Source organism: Mobula hypostoma, chromosome 3, assembly GCF_963921235.1.
Source record: "Mobula hypostoma chromosome 3, sMobHyp1.1, whole genome shotgun sequence".
NCBI classification, from domain to species: domain Eukaryota; kingdom Metazoa; phylum Chordata; class Chondrichthyes; order Myliobatiformes; family Myliobatidae; genus Mobula; species Mobula hypostoma.
The window spans coordinates 219,340,605-219,359,990 of NC_086099.1; the positions used below are offsets into that span (position 1 = coordinate 219,340,605).

Genomic DNA, 19,386 nt, shown 5'->3' on the forward strand with positions numbered 1-19,386 from the left:
GGCTGTTATACTTTATTCTGCATTGTTATTGTTTTATCTTGCTCTATCCCGATGTAAGGAATGGACCTGTAAGACGAGCTTTTCACTACATCGCGGTAAATGTTAAAATAATAAATCGATTCCAGTTCCATTTACGTTGTAGGATGACTCACGGCTGTGGGCACACTGTCCAGGTCAGGGGCTCCTGCAGTTGTTGAGGCCGGCTGATTGACGCGTCCCTCTGCTGTTGGGGACGGGGAGGTGGGGGTGGGAGCACCAGCCTTCCCCGGGCTGAGCGCCCGAGCTTTGTGCCGGCTCTTCTATATATAAACCAGGCAGGAATGTGCCCTGCAGGGCAGCTGTGGGCTGGAGGGAGGAGAACCAGTGCGGGCTCAGCCATGGCGATCCACATCGATCCGGCCGAGGAGCCTCGGATCTACCAGCAGACGCTTCTCCAGGACGGGCTTCGAGACCTACTGGACAACCACAAGTTCGTGGACTGCGTGCTGAAGGTGAAGGACCAGGAGTTCCCCTGCCACCGGCTGGTTCTGGCCGCCTGCAGCCCTTACTTCCGAGCCATGTTCCTCTCCAGTCTGGAGGAGAGCAAGATGCGGGAGATCACGCTGGAGGCGGTGGAGCCGGAGACGGTGGGGCTGCTGCTGCGCTACCTCTACACCTCGGAGGTGCAGCTGAACGAGAGCAACGTGCAGGACATCTTCGCCGCCGCCAACATGTTCCAGATCCCCTCCATCTTCACCCTCTGCATCTCCTACCTGCAGAAGCGGCTCAGCCTCAGCAACTGCCTGGCCATCTTCCGACTCGGCCTGATGCTGGACTGTCCCCGGCTGGCCGTGGCCGCCCGCGACTTCGCCTGTCAGCACTTCGGCCTGGTCAGCAAGGACGACGACTTCCTGCGCCTGAGCGCCGAGGAGCTGGCCGCCATCGTCTCCAACGACTCCGTCAACGTGGAGAAGGAGGAGGCGGTCTTCCAGGCGGTGATGAGCTGGGCCGAAAAGGAGGAGAGCCACCTCGAGGCCCTGCCCATGGTCTTCGACTGCCTCCGCCTCCCCCTCATACCCCGGGACTACCTGGAGAAGCAGGTGGAGGGGCACCGGCTGGTCAAGTCTAGGCCCGAGCTCCTGGCCAAGATCCAGCGGGTGAAGGACGCCCTGGACGACAAAAGGCCGAAGGAGGCCCCGAAGAAGAAAGGGGGCAAGGCCAAGGGCGAGAAGGAGGAGAAGGAAGAGGCGGCTCTGGGTGTCCTGAACGATAACCTGCGCTTTGGCATGTTCATGAGGGACCTGATCTTCATGATCAACGAGGAGGCCACCGTGGCCTACGACCCCGCCACCAACGAGTGCTACTTCGCCTCGGTCTCCGGCAAGGTCCCCAAGAACCACGTCAGCCTGGTCACCGCCCAGAACCAGGTCTTCGTGGTGGGCGGCCTCTATTACAGCGAGGAGAACAAGGAGAACCCGCTGCACTCCTATTTCCTGCAGGTGAGTGAGTGGGATATTCTTAACCATTATTTGCCACAAGTACATTGAGGTATGCAGTGAAATGTGTAACACAGAATGTGTGCCCAGTGTGCCTGAAAGTCGACTCTTCACTCTCTTCCTTAGATGCTGAGTTCCTCCAGCATTTCCTGGGTGTTGCTTTGGATTTCCAGCATCTGCAGATTCTCTTGTGTTAGTGAAGTGTGTTGTTCACATCAACCACCGACACAGTCTAGAGATTGTGCTTGGGGGCAGCCTGCAAATGATGCCATGGTTCCACCAATACCATACCCACAACTTACTAACCCTAACCTGTAGGGTGAAGTATACCTTTCTGATGTGTTTTGTCGTACCCAATGCTGCTGGATTCCCAGCTATTCGGAATCAGGATACAAAGGTTGCCTTGTGCTGTTGAAAGGAGCCAGTCCGTCCCATCTTGTGAACCCCTCCTTTGTACAAAACCAGAAATAGTGGGGCCTTCTGCAGGGGAATCCGTCACACTGACCACATCAAGTCCCTTTGTCAGCCGGCAGAGGTATGTTCCTTTTGTTACAATGCTCAGGAAAGAGACCTTGGAAAAGAGATGTGGGGGGCGGGGGGGGGTGAGAACTGGAGAGAGTCAAGTAAAACCATAAGACATACGAGCAGAATTTGGCCCATCGCATCTGTTCTACTGTTCCATCACAGCTGATTTATTAACCCTGTTAACTCCCTTCGCCTGCCTTCTCCCTGTAACCTTTGACACCTATCACCCTCTGCTTTAAATATACCCAATGACTTGGCCTCCACAGCCGGCTGTGAGGACAGATTCACCACCCACTGGCTGAAGAAATTCCTCCTCCTATTCACTCACTGTCTCTTCATAGCTCCACCTACACACACTCTCACACCCCCTCCTGCTCACTCCGTCCCTGCCTCTCCCTCCCCCTCATGGCAGTTGCCAAAATAGGCTGCCAGGAGAGAGAGGAAAGTCGGGAAGAGTGGGTGAGAATAGGTGAGGCTGCTGAACGTTGTGGGCGTGCTACCTTGGCACCAGAAAATTGTAGCAACGCTTGCAGACTGACCCCCAGCACGCCCTTGGGTTATGTTGGCTGTTAACGCAGACAATGCATTTCACTGTGTGCTACCTTGTACAGTATATGGGATAAATAAATTAATCTGGGAATGAGGAGGAGAGGCAGAGTGCAGGAGCGGGGTGGGAGGGAGTGAGGAGGTGGAAGGGGTCTGAGAGAAGAGGAGAGGGGGTGTGGGAGAGAGAAGATGGAACCATGAAGAGAGAGTGAGTGAGGAGGAGGGAGTGATGAGGGAGTAAAGAGGAGGGGCTGTGAGGGGAGAGGAGGGAGGGATGGAGGAAGAGGAGGAAAAGCAGAGGGAGTGAGAGAGGAGTGGTTGTGAAGGGGAGAGGAATAGGGAGAAGGGTGGTAAAGAGGGATTGAATGGGAGAGGGAAGGTGGTGGGAGGGAGAGAGACTAGGCCAATATAGCAATAGGATCATTGATAATCAAAACTAATTATTACATTTTTGAACAGAAATTGGAATGTTGGAGGGGGGGAGGTGGATGGGAGAACTGAGTAGTGATTAGATTTAGCAACCTTCACTTACAGCCTCTGAAAAAAAAACACTATTTTCTATCGTGTATTTACATCAATTCCTGTAAACACACGGCTTGTATGTAATGGAGGGATCTGATCATGTGTAGGCATACTGGAAGGACGTTAATCATGAGGAGGCAGAAGAGATACCTTATGATGGTATTATCTCAGTGCAGACATCGTGGGCCAAAAGGTCTGCTCCTGTGCTCTCCTATGTTCCTTTAGATCGCTACTCCTATGGCAACCAATGCATCAGCCCCACATAAAGAAGAAACACTGAAAGGGTCGATTTTACTCTGGAGAGAGTCCAGAGAATGATCCTGGGAATGAAAGGGTTAATGCATTTGATGGCTCTGGGCCTGTACTCACTGGGTTTAGAAAAATAAGGGGACCTCACTGAAACCCCATTGATTATTGAAAGGCCTAGACGGAGTGGAGAGGATGTTACCAACAGTGGGGGAGTCCAGGACCAGAGGACACAGCTTCGGAATACAGAGACACCCCTTTCGAACAGAGATGAGGAGGGATTTCTTTAGTCAGAGGGTAGAGAATCTGTGGAATTCATTGCCATGGACAGCTGTGGCGGCCAAGTCATTCAGTATATTTAAAGTGGAAGTTGATAGGTTCGTGATTAGTCAGGGTGTCAAAGGTTACAGGGAGAAGGCAGGGGAATGGGATTGAGGGGGAAAATAAGTCAGCCATGATGGGATGGTGGAGCAGACACGATGGGCCAAATGGCCTAATTCTTCTACTATAGCTTGTGATCTTATGGAGAAGGGGGCAAGACCAGGAGAGGAAAGGTGGTGTTGGATAGTGAGGGTGTGATTGGGGGGTGGGGTTGTGGATGAACAAACATGGGAGTGAATGGTAAAATGAGAGGGGACTGTTTAGGGTAATGGTGGAGCGGGAGGGTGGAAGAGGTTGGTTCGGGGGTTGGAGGAGATTGAGAGGATATGGTTTGTACTGGGCTACAGGAGATGTGTGAGAGGGAGGAGGGATGGAAGGATGTTCCAAAATTCAAAGTACATTTATTATCAAAGGGCATACAGTATACATCACCATTCCTACCCTGAGATGCATTTTTTGCGGGCAATCACAGTAGATACAAAGAAACAATAGAATCGGTGAAAACTGCACACAACAAAGTCGGACAAACAACCAATGTGCAAAAGGCAAACTGCAAATACAAAAAAAGAAAATAAACATATAAGCAATTATCAAGAACACGAGTTGTAGAGCTCTTAAAAGTGAATCGTGATTGTGGTAGTAATTCAGTGTTGGGGCCAAGTGAAGTTATCCCCTTTGGTTCAAAAGTCTAATGGTTGAGGGGTAATAACTGTTCCTGAACCTGGTGCTGGGGACCAAAGGCTCCTGTACCTTCTTCCTGATGGCAGCAGCGAGAAGAGAGCATGGCCTGGGTGGTGGGGGTCCTTGATAATGGATACTGTTTTCCTGTGACATCGCTCCTTGTAAATGTGCTCATTGGTCGGGGGTAGTGGGGGGGGGGGGTTTAACCTGTGATGAACTGAGCTGTATATACTACTTTTGTAGGATTTTCCATTCAAGGGCATTTGTGTTTCCATACCAGGCTGTGATGCAAACAGTCAGTATACTCTCCAGTATTCACCTATAGAAGTTTGTCAAAGTTTTAGATGACATGACGAATCTTCACAACTTTGAAGAAAGTAAAGAACCCTTGCCTTCTTTGTGATGGCAGCTACTAGCTGGACCCAGGATGAATCCTCTAAATGGTAACGTCGAGGAGTTTAAAATTGCTGACCCTCTCCACCTCTGATCCCCTGATGAGGACTGGCTCATAGACCCCCCGGTTTCCTCCTCCTGGAGTCAATAATCAGCTACTTTGACTTTGCTGACGTTGAGTAAGAGGATGTTGGTCATGGTACGGAGAGTAGTGTGAAGAAGTAACTCGTCTGGATATGGGGCGGTGTGCGGAAAGAGCGCAGCGAGGGTATAAGGGGAGAGGGTCAGAGGAAATGTATTAGGGGAAGAGGCCAAGAGGGATTCTGCTCACTGGGTTAAGGTGTAGCTCAAACCCCCATCCAGTTACTCTCAGTCTCTATCAAAGGGTCTGAAGCCACTGATTAAAATGCTGCTCCTCTCTGAAGTCAGCACTCAACAATCCCCACACTTAGGGGGAGGAAACACCCTTTCTCATTCCTCACCCTCTGTGTGGTTTGACCAGAACAGACTGGGGTCATTCCTGAATCTTGCTCGCCCAGAGGTAGGGGTGGTAAGGGAGTGTAGTGGTTAGCATAAATCTATTACAGCACCAGTGACCCGGTTTCCATTCCTGCCACTCTCTGTCAGGAGTTTGTACATTCTCCCCTCACTGTGTGAGTTTCCTCGCATGTCCCAAGGATGTGTGGCTATTAAGGCTATTTGGTTACATGGGTGTAATTGGGTGGTGTGGGCTTGTTGGGCCGGAAGGACCGATGTTATCATGCTGTAGCTCTACACAAACCAGAGAAATCTGCAGATGCTGGAAATCCAGAGCAACAGACTGAACTCAGAAGGCCAGGCAGCGTCTCCGGAGAAAAGTACAGTTGACGTTTTGGGCTGAAACCCTTCAGCAAGACTGGGGAAAACATGCTGAGGAGTAAATTTGAAAGGTTGGGGGAGAGAGAGAGAAATGCCAGGCGAAAGGTGAAACTTGGAGGGGGAGGGATGAAGCAAAGAGCCAGGAAATTGATTGGTGAAAGAGGCAGAAGGCCATGGATGAAAGAAAAAAGGGGGGGGGGTGGTGGTGGAGCACCAGAGGAAGGCGATGGGCGGTCAAAGAGCTAACGTGAGAGAGGGACAAGGGTATGGGAAATGGTGAAGGTTGGGGCGGGGGGAGGCATTACTGGAGGCTTGAGAAATCGATGTTCATGCCATCAGATTGGAGGCCACCCAAACGGAATATAAGGTGTTGATCCTCTAACCTCAGTGTGGCCTCATCCTGACAGTGGAATAGGATGGGAAGTGGAATTAAAATGGGTAGCCACTGGGAGATCCCGCTTGTTCTGGCATATTTACATATTTAAGGGCCTTGGAGTCCCAAGAGTGCATGAGTTCCCTCTAACCCTGTATTTTGCCCCCGGAGCAGTTTGATCCTCTGGACTGTGATTGGCTGGGAATGCCTCCTCTGCCTTCGCCGCGATGCCTTTTCGGCCTGGGGGAGGCAGAAAATGCCATCTACGTCATCGGAGGCAAGGAGGTAGCAGAAGGCGAGAGGTCCCTGGACACTGTGATGTGCTACGATCGACAGTAGGTTTTACAGACAACTCCGATGAAAAGCCTCAGCTGGGAGTCAAAACCTTACCAATATTTAACTCCAACTAAAAGGCATAGGTAACGCTCCCTCGCTGGCCCCATGGACAACACCCATTTGCCGGTGACTCACCAGACGGTAGTCTGGTCCTTTGCTTCAGCACCGTAATGGCGCCTCCAACAGGGCAGCACCAGACCAATAACAGGTCATGTGGCAACATTTCAGATACAAGCAGAGGACTAATCGCCCAGAGTCCTGGCCAATATCTGCCCCTTGACATAAATTTATTTGTGGACCATCCCCAGAGCATGAGCACCCAACTTATGCACAAGTCCCCATAATACTGCAGAGTTCAAATGTCTGACATATATACAGAATTTTGTCCTAATGAGGGGTAGAACTAGTTCTCTCCCTCTCCCCAACTCCTTCCCCTTCCCCATTCCCCTGTCCCTACCCCATCTCCCCCTCCCTTATTCTCCCCACCTTCTTCCTCCCGCTGCCCTCCTCCACACTCTTCCACTCTGTGCCCCCTCCCACCCTTCCAACCTCTTCCCCACTCCCCTGCCCCTCTCCCCACTTTCCCACCTTACACCTTTCCTTCTTCCCCTCACCCCCTCTCCCTGCTACTGCGCCGCCCCATTAGTTTCATATTACTCCGTACTCCGCTCAGTTATCTGACTGTCCGCTCTGTCTCTGCCCTTTTCATCTTGTACACTGCTATCAAGTTATCTTTCATCCCCCTTTGCTCCAAAGGGGAAAGCCCTCATTCACTCAACCAACCCTCATAAGACATGCTCTCTAATCCAGGTAAATCTCCTCTGCACCTTCTCTAAAACTTCCACATCCTTCCTTTAATGAGACGACCAGAACTGAACACGATACTCCAAGTGTGGTCTAAGCAAAGTTTTATGGAGCCGCATCATTACCTCACGGCTCTTGAACATAGTTCTTGAGTTCAAGGATTAGGCTCTTGAGCTATGTTCTGGATACAAAATCCATATGAACTGACATCCTCCCACACTCGCCATAAATATTGGCGGAGAATGAGACTCCGAAAATCCCCCACTCTCCCTAAACCCTGTTGTCCATGCCAGTAATGGATGAAGATTATGTAAAAGCATGTTGTTAAAAATCTCTTTCTGTTTGCAGCACATTTAAATGGGGAGAATCAGACCCACTTCCGTATGACGTGTATGGTCACTGTGTGGTTTCTCAGAACGCACTGGTGTACGTAATAGGAGGGAAGGGAAAAGACAAGTAAGTGTCTCGCTTCACCGTAATGTTGAAATATTTCTTTCAAAACCTGAAACCAACCTGGAGACGATTTCAAAGTCAAAGTGCACTGATTATTAAAGTATGTATGCAGTATACAACCGTGAGATTTGTCTTCCCACAGACAGCCACGAAACAAAGAAACACCATGGAGCCCATTCAAAGAAAACATTAAACACCCAATGTGCAAAAAAAAAAGAACAAATCACGCAAACAGCAAAAACCAAGAGAAAAATGCAGAATATAAAACATCAAACAACATAGTCCTTGAAACAGTCTAGGAATGTTCAGTTTAGTTCAGTTCATTTCAGTTTAGCGCTGTGTCGTTCGTTGCCTGCAGACCGCAGAGCCAAACTGCCCCAATCTAAATCACAAAGAAAGGAGTAACCAGAAAGCAGAAACATATGTAACGTGAACTGTAGAGCCCAATCCAGAAACTGCGTCAATCTGAGATCTGGGTCACCTCTTCTCACTGCTAACTAAACTAGCAACTGAACTATTCAATAGCAGCAGCTCTGCTGAACAGAATCGCCAACCCACAAGCACAACCGTTCTCCACTTCCACCAAAGGCAAGGGCAGGAGGTGCATGGGAAGACTGTCGCCCACTGTTCCCCTTCAGATTGTGACCACCTTGGCTTGGAAACATATTGCTGGTCCTCATCATCTCAGGGTCTAAATTGTGGAACTGTTTTCCCAACAGCACCTTAACCGGAAGGACTGCAGCAGGTCAAGAAGGCAGCTGATCATTGTTATGGTCCCTCCAGGTGGCATTATGACATAAGCCATTCACGTAATTCTTGCACATAACCCATAATGCATTATGTAAACAACAAAGAATGCTTAATCAAACAATATATTTACAATGTTACTGATATATTGTATAAACTACACTACACCTTCTCAACCCTGCTGCTATAAAACTACTAATTAGTTCCCTAGGACAGTAAGTTGGACCCATGACCGGTCTCATTACGATCTTGCATCTTATATCTATGTGCTCGACACCTTCTCTGCAGCAGTTACACTCTGCGTGTGACAATAATAAACCCATTCTAATCATTGTTGGCATCACCAGTAATGCCATCGTACTGAGACAACCTGAATACACCTTGCCACTTAGTCTGATCGCGCCTTCCTAAAACTTCGACGTAATATCGAGAGAGTTGTTCATTACAGAAATAGGCCCTTCAGCCCACCACATTCACCCTGTCCATTTTCTCACCTACATTCATCCCATTTACCCACATTAGGTCCATATCCTTCTGTGCCTTGTTTATTCAAGTGCCGGTCTAAATGCCTCTTAACTTGATTCCATCGCCTCCTCTGGTAGCATATTCTAGGTATCGCTCTCTGTATAAACATACTTTAGGTTTAGATTTGTTTATGTTCACAGTGTACATCTAAACAAACAGTGAAACGTGTTGTTTGCATTAACAACAAACACAACCCAAGGATTTGCTGGGGGCAGCCAGCAAGTGTTGCCACACGTTCCAGTGTCAACATACCATGTCCACATTGTTCAGCAGAACAACACGAACAGCTAACAACAGCAACAAGCGTCTGCCTGCACTGCACTCACTCTCTAACACTTTATTCTGCATTCTCTTATTGCTTTTCCCTTGTACCGTGATCCAGATAGACAGTTAGCAAGACGAGCTTTCCACTGTATCTCAGTATAGGTGACAATTATAAACCAGCACCATTTCCACTACCTGCTCTGCCATTCAGTAAGGTGCTACCAGGCCTGTTATAGAACACAGAACAATGAATGACAGGAATAGGCTGTTCAGCCCACAAAGTCTGTACCAACCATGATGCCAAATTAAGTTAATCCCATCTTCCTGCACATGAACCATATCCCTCCATGTCCATCTAAATGCCACCATCGTATCTGCTTCCACCCTGGCACCCACCACTCTGTGTAAAAAAAAACACTTAACCTGCTTATCTTTAAACTTCCCTTCTGTAGCCTTAAAGCTATTTGACATTGCAACCCATAGAAAAACTACCACTCTGTGTCTTGCTCTATGTTGCCTTTAAACCTTCCCCTCTAACCTTAAAAGCATGTCCTCTGACGTTTGATATTCTTACACTGGGCAAAGACTCTGACTGTCCAGGCTATCATTTCTTCTTGGTCGTCCGTTGTGTCCAACGGTGAAGTGTGAATGCCGTTGAACTGGGACAGTACCACTCTCTCGATCTCAGAAGTCCGGGTCCGGTGGTACGAACAAGCGTCACAAACTGGGGTTTTCCTTGGTTGCAGTGTTAAACTTCTGTCAGAACTCTCCTCAGCCTCCAACACTCCAGAGAAAACAAGCCAAGCTTGTCCAGCATCTCCTTACAACTAATACCCTCTGCTCCAGGAACCATCCTGATGAACCTCTTCTGTATCCTCACCAAAAGCCTCCACCAATATGGAATGATGTGTATGGATGGCAGGAGACAAGTTTTCCCACTGTATCTCAGTACATGTGATAACAATAAACTGATCCAGCATCTCCCTGTAACTGGGTGACCTCCTACACCTCAGTGCCATTTACCTGGTCTCTCCTATTCCAGTAATCTCTTGCACTCTGTGTTAAATATACTCATTGACTGAGTGTCCACTGTGCTCTTGGGTAGAGAATACTATAAGATAGAGAGAGTGACCATTGGTTCTAGATACTGTACTGACTGTCCACCTATTCATTTCAGGAAGTGCTTGAACAAAATGTGTGTGTATAACCCCGAGAGGTTCGAGTGGAAGGAGCTGGCCCCCATGAAGACAGCCCGCTCCTTGTTTGGAGCGACAGTCTACAAAGACAAAATCTGGGTGGCCGCAGGAGTCACTGACAGTGGGCTGACTGGGAGCATCGAGGTGTACGATACAGCCACAGACAAGTGAGTAACAGGCTGTACTGAATGCTCCCCCAAGACCACAGAGTTTCAGATGTTCTCCTCAGGGGCTGTCCCAGCCAAGTCCAGTCTTAGACCCAACTTCCAACATCCAGCACAGGGCTAGCAGCTCTCCAGGACTACACAGGTATCCCAATATTGGCACAGCTGGTAAACGTGCTATCTCATAGCTAGGTTCAGTCCTGACCTTTGGTGCTGTCTGTGGAGTTTTGCATCTCTCCCTGTGACGGTACAGCTTTCCTGGGAATGCTCCTGCTTCATTGTCGTGAAATTTGTTGCTTTGTGGCAGCAGCACAGTGCAACACATTAAAAATTAAAATAAATGAATAATGCAAAAGACTATAAAACGTAGGAGCAAAAGTAGGCCATTCGACCGAGAGTCTTCACCACCATTCCATCATGGCTGATTCATTTTCCCACTCATCCATTCCCTCCCCTGTAACCGTTGATGCGCTTACTAAGCAAGAACCTATCAACCTCTGCTTTAAATATACTCAGTGACTTCACAGCCATTGGTGTGAATGAATTCCACAGATTCACCACCCTCTGGCAAATGAAGTTCCTCCTCATTTCTGGTCTAAAGGGACACCCTTCTATTCTGAGGTTGTGCCCTCTGGTCCTAGACTCCCCCCACAAAAAGGAAACATACTTCCCACATCCACTTTATCTAGGTTTTTCAATGGGTTTCAATGATATCCCCCCCTTCTTTCTTCAAAACTCTAGCGAGTACAAGCCCAGAGCCATCAAATACTCTTCATACATTCATTCTTTCAGTCCTGGGATCATTCTCATGAGCCCTCTCTGGGCCTCCGCAATGCCAGCGTATCCTTTCTTAGATAACAGGGGTCAAAACTGCTCACAGTACTCCAAATGCAGTCTGACTAATGCCTTATAAAGCCTCAGCGTTACATCCTTGCTTTCATATTCTAGCCCTCTGGAAATGAATGCGAACACTGCATTTGCCTTCCTTACCACTGACTCACTTCCTTACTGCTGTCCTTGGGTGCTGTCTGTTTGGAGTTCACAACAACCCCTACTTGTGCCATGTAACCTCCCTGTGGATGCTGCTGCTTTGGAAACAGAATCAGGTTTATTACCTCTGACACGTCGTGAAATTTATTGTTTTGTGACAGCAGCACAGTACATAATAGGGTAACGACTAGTGTGATGCTATTACAGCTTGGGGCATTCCGGAGTTGGGAGTTCAATTCTGGTGTCTTGTGTAAGAAATTTGTATGTTTCCCCCACTTTCCTCCCACAGTCCAAAAACATACTAGTTAGTAGGTTAACCAGTCATCGTAAATTGTCCTGTGATTAAAAACAAGAGAAAATCTGCAGATGCTGGAAATCCAAGCAACACACACACACAAAATACTGGAGGAACTCAGCAGGTCAGGCAACATCTATGGGGAAAAAAAGTACAGCTGACATTTTGGGCCAAGACCCTTCGAGATGCCTCCAGCATCGTGTGTGTGTTACTCTGTGTTTCTAGCAGACGCAGAAACCCTGCTGTGGCTGCTTTCAAAATTCTGAAGAGGAAGCATTTGCTGGGCGTAGCGTTTTTTCCTGACTGACTGGACTGACACTTGCAGGTGGGAAGAAGGCATGGCGTTTCCCCAGGAGCGGAGCTCCCTCAGCCTGGTCACCCTGTCGAACTGTCTCTATGCCATTGGCGGCTTCGCCATGATGGAATCTGAATCCGGGGATCTCATCCCGACCGAGATAAATGACATATGGAAGTAAGTTGCCGTAATGCGCAGGAAGCAGTAACTTGGCATCGGGTTTACCATCACTAATCTATGTCATGAAACCTGTTTTTTGTCAGCAGGACAGTGTGAAACATAAAAATCGTAATAAGTTACAATAAGAAATTTAAAATCTAAATAACTAGTGTAGAAAAAGAGTAAAATAGTAAGGTGGTGTTCATAGACCATTCAGAACTCTGATGGCGGAGGGGAAGCTGTCCCTGAAATGTTGAGTGTGGCTCCTCAGGCTCCTGTAACTGTAGAAAAGGCCACAGCCATCTCTAACAGCTCAACAGTTCTCCAAGTGCAGACTAACCAATGCCTTATGAAGCCTCAGTAATGCAGAACATTCTTGCTTTTGTATTTCAGTCCTCTTGAAATGAATGCTGATGTTGCATTGGTGTTCCTCAGCTCTGACTCGAGCTGCAGGTTATCTTTCAGGGAATCCTACACAAGGACTCCCAAGCTGAATTTGCTCCCCATTTAAAAAATAGTCTGTGCCTTTATTCCTTCTACCAAAGTGCATGACCGTACACGTCTCTACACTGTATTCTATCTACACTTCTTTACACATTCTCCTAGGCTGTCCATGTCTTCTGCAGGTGCCCTGCTTCCTGAACACTACCTGTCCCTCCACCTATCTTTGTATCATCTGCAAACTTGGTCACAAAGCCACCACTGACATATAATGTGAAACGAACCAGTCCCACCATTGACCACTGTGGAACATGTCCTTCTAAGGTAAGGACATGTTCGGCACAGCTTTGTGGGGCAAAGGGCCTGTATTGTGCTGTAGGTTTTCTATGTTGCTATCTTTTCTAACACCACTAGTCATTGACGGCCAACCAGTAAAGGCCTCCTTTATTCCTGCTCTTTGCCTACCAGTCAGTCAAGAATCTTTTTATCCTTTCAGTTAGTCAACTCATAAGGATTCTGCAGTTCTGGTCCTGCAGTATGTCATCTCTTTTTAAGGATTTTATTTCATCTTTTAACCAAAAGAGTCATCACACCCCCTCTGCCTACCTGCCTGCCCCACTAATACTTGGTGTATCCTTGGATATTAAGCTCTCAACTATAATCTTTTATCCACGACTCTGTGATGCCCACAACATTATACCTGCCAATTTCTAACTGTGCTATAAGATCATCTCCCTTATTGCAGAGACTTCATGCATTCAAATATAACACCTTCTCTCGTGTATTCACTGCCGTTCTGAATAATTTTGTCTCCATGTTACCGGAAGTTTAATTCTTAATCTTTCAAAAACATTTTGTCATGTTCTGAATTCTGGAGACTCCTGCACTTTCCTTTCCTTTTAGTGTGTTTTTCATACTTTTCCAAGTGGTTGAACCCACTCCCTTAACCACTTAGTTCAAAACTGTATCCACAGCCCTAGTTAAGCATTTCGCCGGGACCCTGGTCCCAGCATGGTTCAGGTGGAACCCGTCCAATAGGAACAGTTCCCTCCTTCCCCAATACAGATGCCAATGTCTTAAGACTTCTCTCACACCAGTCTTTGAGCCACATGTTTAGCTCTCTGTACCAATATACATGTGGCCTAGGTAACAATCCAAAGATTATTACTTTTTTGGTTCTGAATATTAATTTAGTCTTTAGCTACTCAAATTTCCTCAGCAGAACTCTTCCAGTGTTGTTGGTAACCACATGGACAAGATAATCTTTCCCCTCCAACTCCAAATTTCTCTGCAGATCAGATGAGATGTCCTGAACCCAGACACCAGGAGACAACACAACCTTTGGGACTCTTGGTCCTTAAAATAGGGAAGTGTGTCTGTTCCCCTGGCTATAATAACCCCAATCACAACTACATTTCTCTTTTCTCTCTCTCCCCCCCACCCCTCAAATTGCTCCCTAACCACAGTTCGGTTGTGCATCCTTCCTACAACCCCTCATGGGGAGTGACAATCTCAGACCAGTTGGGCAAGCTCGAGGGCTGAAGCTACTCCAACATTTACCTCTTGGATCCCTCGACCTGCTTCACTTGCGGTCACACTCTCTTTTACCTGACCACAGACCAAATTTGAAGTAGTTCACTTAATAGGTATGACTGCCTCTTGAAACACAGTGTCCAGCTAACTACCCCTCCCTGATGTACCACAGTGTTTAAAGCTCAAATTCCACGTCATCAACTTTGAGCAAGTTCCTCAAGCAACCAACACTTGCTGCAGATGTGGTCACCAGACTTCTCATTGGGGTCCACCAGCTCCCATGCCATGCAGTAACAACACATCACCTAATTGTGCATCCCTACTTTATTTAATTACTTGTAATTTGGCATATTTTTAGTTAATTACTATTAAAAAAAAACCTTAACTGTTTTTACCTTCTATGCTTCCTTGCCAAAGCCTCTTCAACTAAAACCTCAGATTCCTACACTAGCTCACTCACACAATGGCTGCTCCAAAATGGCCACTGATACCTGCCTGTACTTATTGAAGCCTCTTGAGCTAAAACTGCAATTCCTCACTCTAACCCCGTCCACCCCCACAATGGCTGCACTGCTTAAACCTAACTTCTTTTTATTGGCCCAAGTGATGAGGTTTGCCCTTTCCAGTGGCTCTCATTCTCACAGAAATCTCGATCTCAAGTCTCTGTTCCACAGATACTGACCTATCCAGAGGCCATTCCTCAGACTGACCATTCTGCACAGTGAGTGCTTTCACAGTGTCAGGCCTAAGCTTTCCTTTTATTAGTGCCCAGCAGTAACACAGAATGCATGCTCAGAATGGACATTAATGGCTTTTGGAGATGTCGAGTTCAAGTTTATTCAACCCTGTACATGTATTCCGCCAAATGAAACAACATTCCTCTGGACCAAGGTGCACAACACATTACATATAACTCACATAGAACACATAAAGTAATATTACCATAAATAAATTAACAAATAATATTTTCCAGAAGGTTGACATTTAGCCTAAGGTACATTTATGACATGTGAAAAAAGTAAACAGTATAACGCTACTGGTCCTAGGTGGTGGGAGGGAGTTCAGTATCCTCATGGCCTGGGGGAAGAAGCTGTTTCCCATCCTAACAATCTTTTCCTAATGCTGCAGGACCTCCTGCTTAACGGTAGGGTCTCAAAGAGATGATTGGACGGGTGGGAGGATCATTGACAATGTGTATGCAGTGCTCCTGTTAAATATCCCTGATGGTAGAAGAGAGATCACGGGACTGTTTTAAATGGCAAGGCAGCGACTTGTGGGACTATGTAAAAGAATTATGTGGGGTGGATGGAAAATCAGTTGGGTTCCTTCCAACAGCTGCCTGGGGTGTGACAAATTCAGATTAGTATATCACATCTACATTGAAACATACCGTGAAATGCTTCACAACACAGATGAATGCTGGAAGAACTCAGCAGGTCAGGCAGCACCTCTGGAAATGAACAAACAGTTGACACTTCCTCAGTGAAATGCTTTGTTTGCGTAAACAACCAACACTCCCAAGGATGTGATGCTATGTTGCCACACATTCCAACAGCAACATTGCATGCCTAGAATGCTTGACAAAACAACATAGAACACACAAAAAAATACTAACCAACGAAGCAACAACAGTGAAACAATCCTCATTCCTCTCTCCCACCACACACGGACATACAACGTCCTCTACTCCCAGGACAGGCCGTCTTCTCCGGCCTCCAGTCTCCATGCAGACATTGGGCCCCAACTTCCCCACTGGACTTGCAGAGGTTCACAGCCATCAAACCTCAATTTCTGGACCCTCGGACAACATGACCACTTCCTCTGGTCACCAGTTTATTTTTATTTCAGGTATAACGATGACAAGAAGGAATGGTTTGGTGTCCTCCGCGAGATTCCTTACGCTGCAACGGCAACCTTCCTTCCAGTTCGACTAAATATTTTACGGCTGAACAAGCTATAACGGCAAAGACTGTGGTGTTGGCATTGAGGGATGTGGAAAGGGTACGAGGTATTATACTTGTAACCAAACAATGGAAGATGGGAATTTATGTATTCTTTATAAAGAATTTGTCAAACTATTGTTAATAATGATTTATTATGTAATTAAATTTCCAAAAAAACTTAGTTCTGTTCATTTGAGTGATTCATACCAGCAAAGTTCTCATGATGATGTAAATTAAATTATCTTTTAAAAATAGATTAATGTTTATCCATAAAGTAGATTTGTTAAATATGAATGTAAGAAATAGGATCAGGAGTCGACCATCTGGCCCATTGAACATTCTCTGCCTTTCAATGAGATCAGAGCTGATCTGGCCATGGACTCAGCTCCACCTCCCTTACATTTCCCCATAACCCGTAATGCCTCTGCTATATAGAACTCTGTCAGACTGTGTCTTAAGTATATTTAACGAGGTAGCCTGTATTGCTTCACTGGGCAGAGAATTTTACAGATTCACCACTCTCTGGGAAAAGCAGTTTCTCCTCATCCCCCTCCTAAATCTATTCCCCTGAATTCTAAGACGGTCCCCTAATTCTAGTCTCACCTACTGGTGGAAACAACTTTTCTGTCTCTATCTTATGTATATCCCTTTCATAATTTTATGTTTCTAAAAGATCCCCTCTCAGTCGTCTTTGTTAGATGTTATTAGAGGAACAATTCTTTGTTAATACCAGGATACTACCAATATTACTAAGGTCAGATCAGAATCAGGTTTATCATCACCGGCATGCATCATGAAATTTGTTAATTTAACTGCAGCAGTACAATGCAATACATGGCAATATAGAAATAAAAAAACAATAAAATAAGTAAATTACAGTGTGTTTTTTTTTATATATATATATGTATGTATGTATAGTAAATAGATTAAAAAGTGCAAAAACAGAAGTAATATGTATATTTTCTTTAAAAGTGAGGTACTGTTCATGGCTTCAATGTCTATTAAGGAATTGGATGGCGGAGGGGAAGAAGCTGTTCCTGAATTGCTGAGTGTGTGCCTTCAGGCTTCTGATCCCCCTTCCTGATGGTAACAGTGAGAAGAGGGCATGGGTCTTGGGGGTCCTTTATAATGGACATCGCCTTTCTGAGGCACTGCTCCTTGAAGATATCTTGGATGCTGCAAAGGCCAGTACCCAACATGGAGCTGACTAATTTTACAACTTTGTGTAGCTTCTTTCGATCCTGTGCAGTAGCTTCCCCACCATCCCATACCAGATGGTCAGAATGTTCTCTACGGTACATCTATAGAGGTTTGAATGTCTTCGGTGACAAACAAAATCTCTTCAAACTTAAAATGAGATATAGCGGCTGTCTTGCCTTCTTTATAGCTGCATCGATGTGTTCCAACCAGGTTTGATCCTCGGAGATTTTGACACCTCGGAACTTGAAAATTGCTCACTCTCTCCACTTCTGATCCCTCTGCGAGGACTGGTGTGTGTGTTCCCTTAACTTACCCTTTCTGAAGTTCACTATCAGCTCTTTCGTCTTACTGACGTTGAGTGCCAGGTTGTTGCTGCGGCACCATTCCACTAGTTGGCATATCTCACTCTCCTGTACGCCCTCTCATCTCCATCTGAGGTTCTGCCAACAATCGTATCACCAGCAAATTTATAGATGGTTTTTGAGGTATGCCTAGTCATGGGTATAGAGGGAGTAGAGCAGTGGGCTAAGCACACACTTCTGAGGTGCGCCAGTGTTGATTGTCAGTGAGGAGATATTATCACCAATCCACACAGATTGTGGTCTTCCGGTTAGGAAATTGAGGGTCCAATTACAAAGGGAGGTACATAGGCTCTGTAGCTTTTCGATCAGGACTGTGGGAAAGATGGTGTTAAACACTGAGCTATAAATGCTGACACAGGTGTTTATATTGTCAAGGTGATCTAAGGCCGTGTGGAGAGCCATTGAGATTACGTCTTCCGTAGGCCTATTGTGACAATAGGCAAATTGCAGTGGGTCCAGGCCCCTGCTAAGGCAGGAGTTGATTATTGCCATAACCAACCTCTCAAAGCATTTCACCGCAGATCTGAGTGCTACTGGATGATAGTCATTAAGGCAGCTCACAGTACTCTTCATAGGCACTGGTATAATTGTTGCCTTTTTGAAGCAGGTGTTAACTTCTGACTGTAGCAATGAAAGAAGGATACTGTTTGTCACAACATATGTTTGTCACAACATTGAAAATAATAAATACCATAAAGAATTGCATTTGTATAACATTTTAAATGGACAAAATCGCAGAGGTGGGTCATCCTGTCTTTGAATCTGCTCATGGAGAATCCTTTATCTCAACATCACATTCATAGTCAGAGTCATACTTTATTGATCCCGGGGAAAATTGGTTTTCGTTACAGTTGCACGTCTTGGATACCTTTTGCATTCAGAAACCTACCGATCTTCTTACTCTCTGTATAAATCCTGCAGTTTCATCACTGACCAAGTGAAGAAATCTCTCATCTGTCCTGAATCGTTGCCTCTGAGACTCCAGGTTCCTGAAACAACTCCCCAGAAATCCTCCTGACCTCTTCCAGGTGGATATCTTTCTCACACCCAGTCTGTGCAGATATAGAGCCACATACCAGAGAATGGGCTCTTCAACACTCCTTTTCCATCAAGTACCTAATACTTCATCCCTGTTAATCCCATTTGCTAACAATTGGTTGGTAGCCTTGGCAATTCATGTATTTTATTCAATGTTGTGAGAGTTTCTTCATGCACCATTTTCAGTTGGTAATCCAGGCTGTAACTATCCTCTAAACCTTTTATTCCTCACTTCAAATCTACAACAGTGGACTTGGACACTTTCATAGAAACATAGAAAATAGGTGCAGGAGTAGGCCACTCGGCCCTTTGAACCTGCACCGCCATTCAGTACGATCATGGCTGATCATCCAACTCAGAACCTTGTACCTGCCTTCTCTCCATACCCCCGATCCCTTTAGCCACAAAGGCCATATCTAACTCCCTCTTAAATATAGCCAATGAACTGGCCTCAACTGTTTCCTGTGGCAGAGAATTCCACAGATTCACCACTCTCTGTGTGAAGAAGTTTTTCCTCATCTCGGTCCTAAAAGGCTTCCCCTTTATCTTCAAACTGACCCCTCGTTCTTGACTTCCCCAACATTGGGAACAATCTTCCTGCATCTAGCCTGTCCAATCCCTTTAGAATTTTATACGTTTTA

At 46.3% G+C, this 19,386-nt stretch overlaps 1 protein-coding gene across 1 annotated transcript; it reads left to right on the forward strand.

Moving 5' to 3' along the window:
* Window positions 1-261: 261 nt before the first annotated feature.
* Window positions 262-17,018, forward strand: klhl40b (kelch-like family member 40b). Its single transcript, XM_063044536.1, has 6 exons — window positions 262-1,478; window positions 6,175-6,335; window positions 7,489-7,596; window positions 10,307-10,492; window positions 12,100-12,246; window positions 16,051-17,018. The coding sequence occupies exons 1-6, from the start codon at window positions 321-323 to the stop codon at window positions 16,160-16,162; spliced, it is 1,872 nt and encodes a 623-aa protein (XP_062900606.1). The 5' UTR covers window positions 262-320; the 3' UTR covers window positions 16,163-17,018.
* Window positions 17,019-19,386: the final 2,368 nt, after the last annotated feature.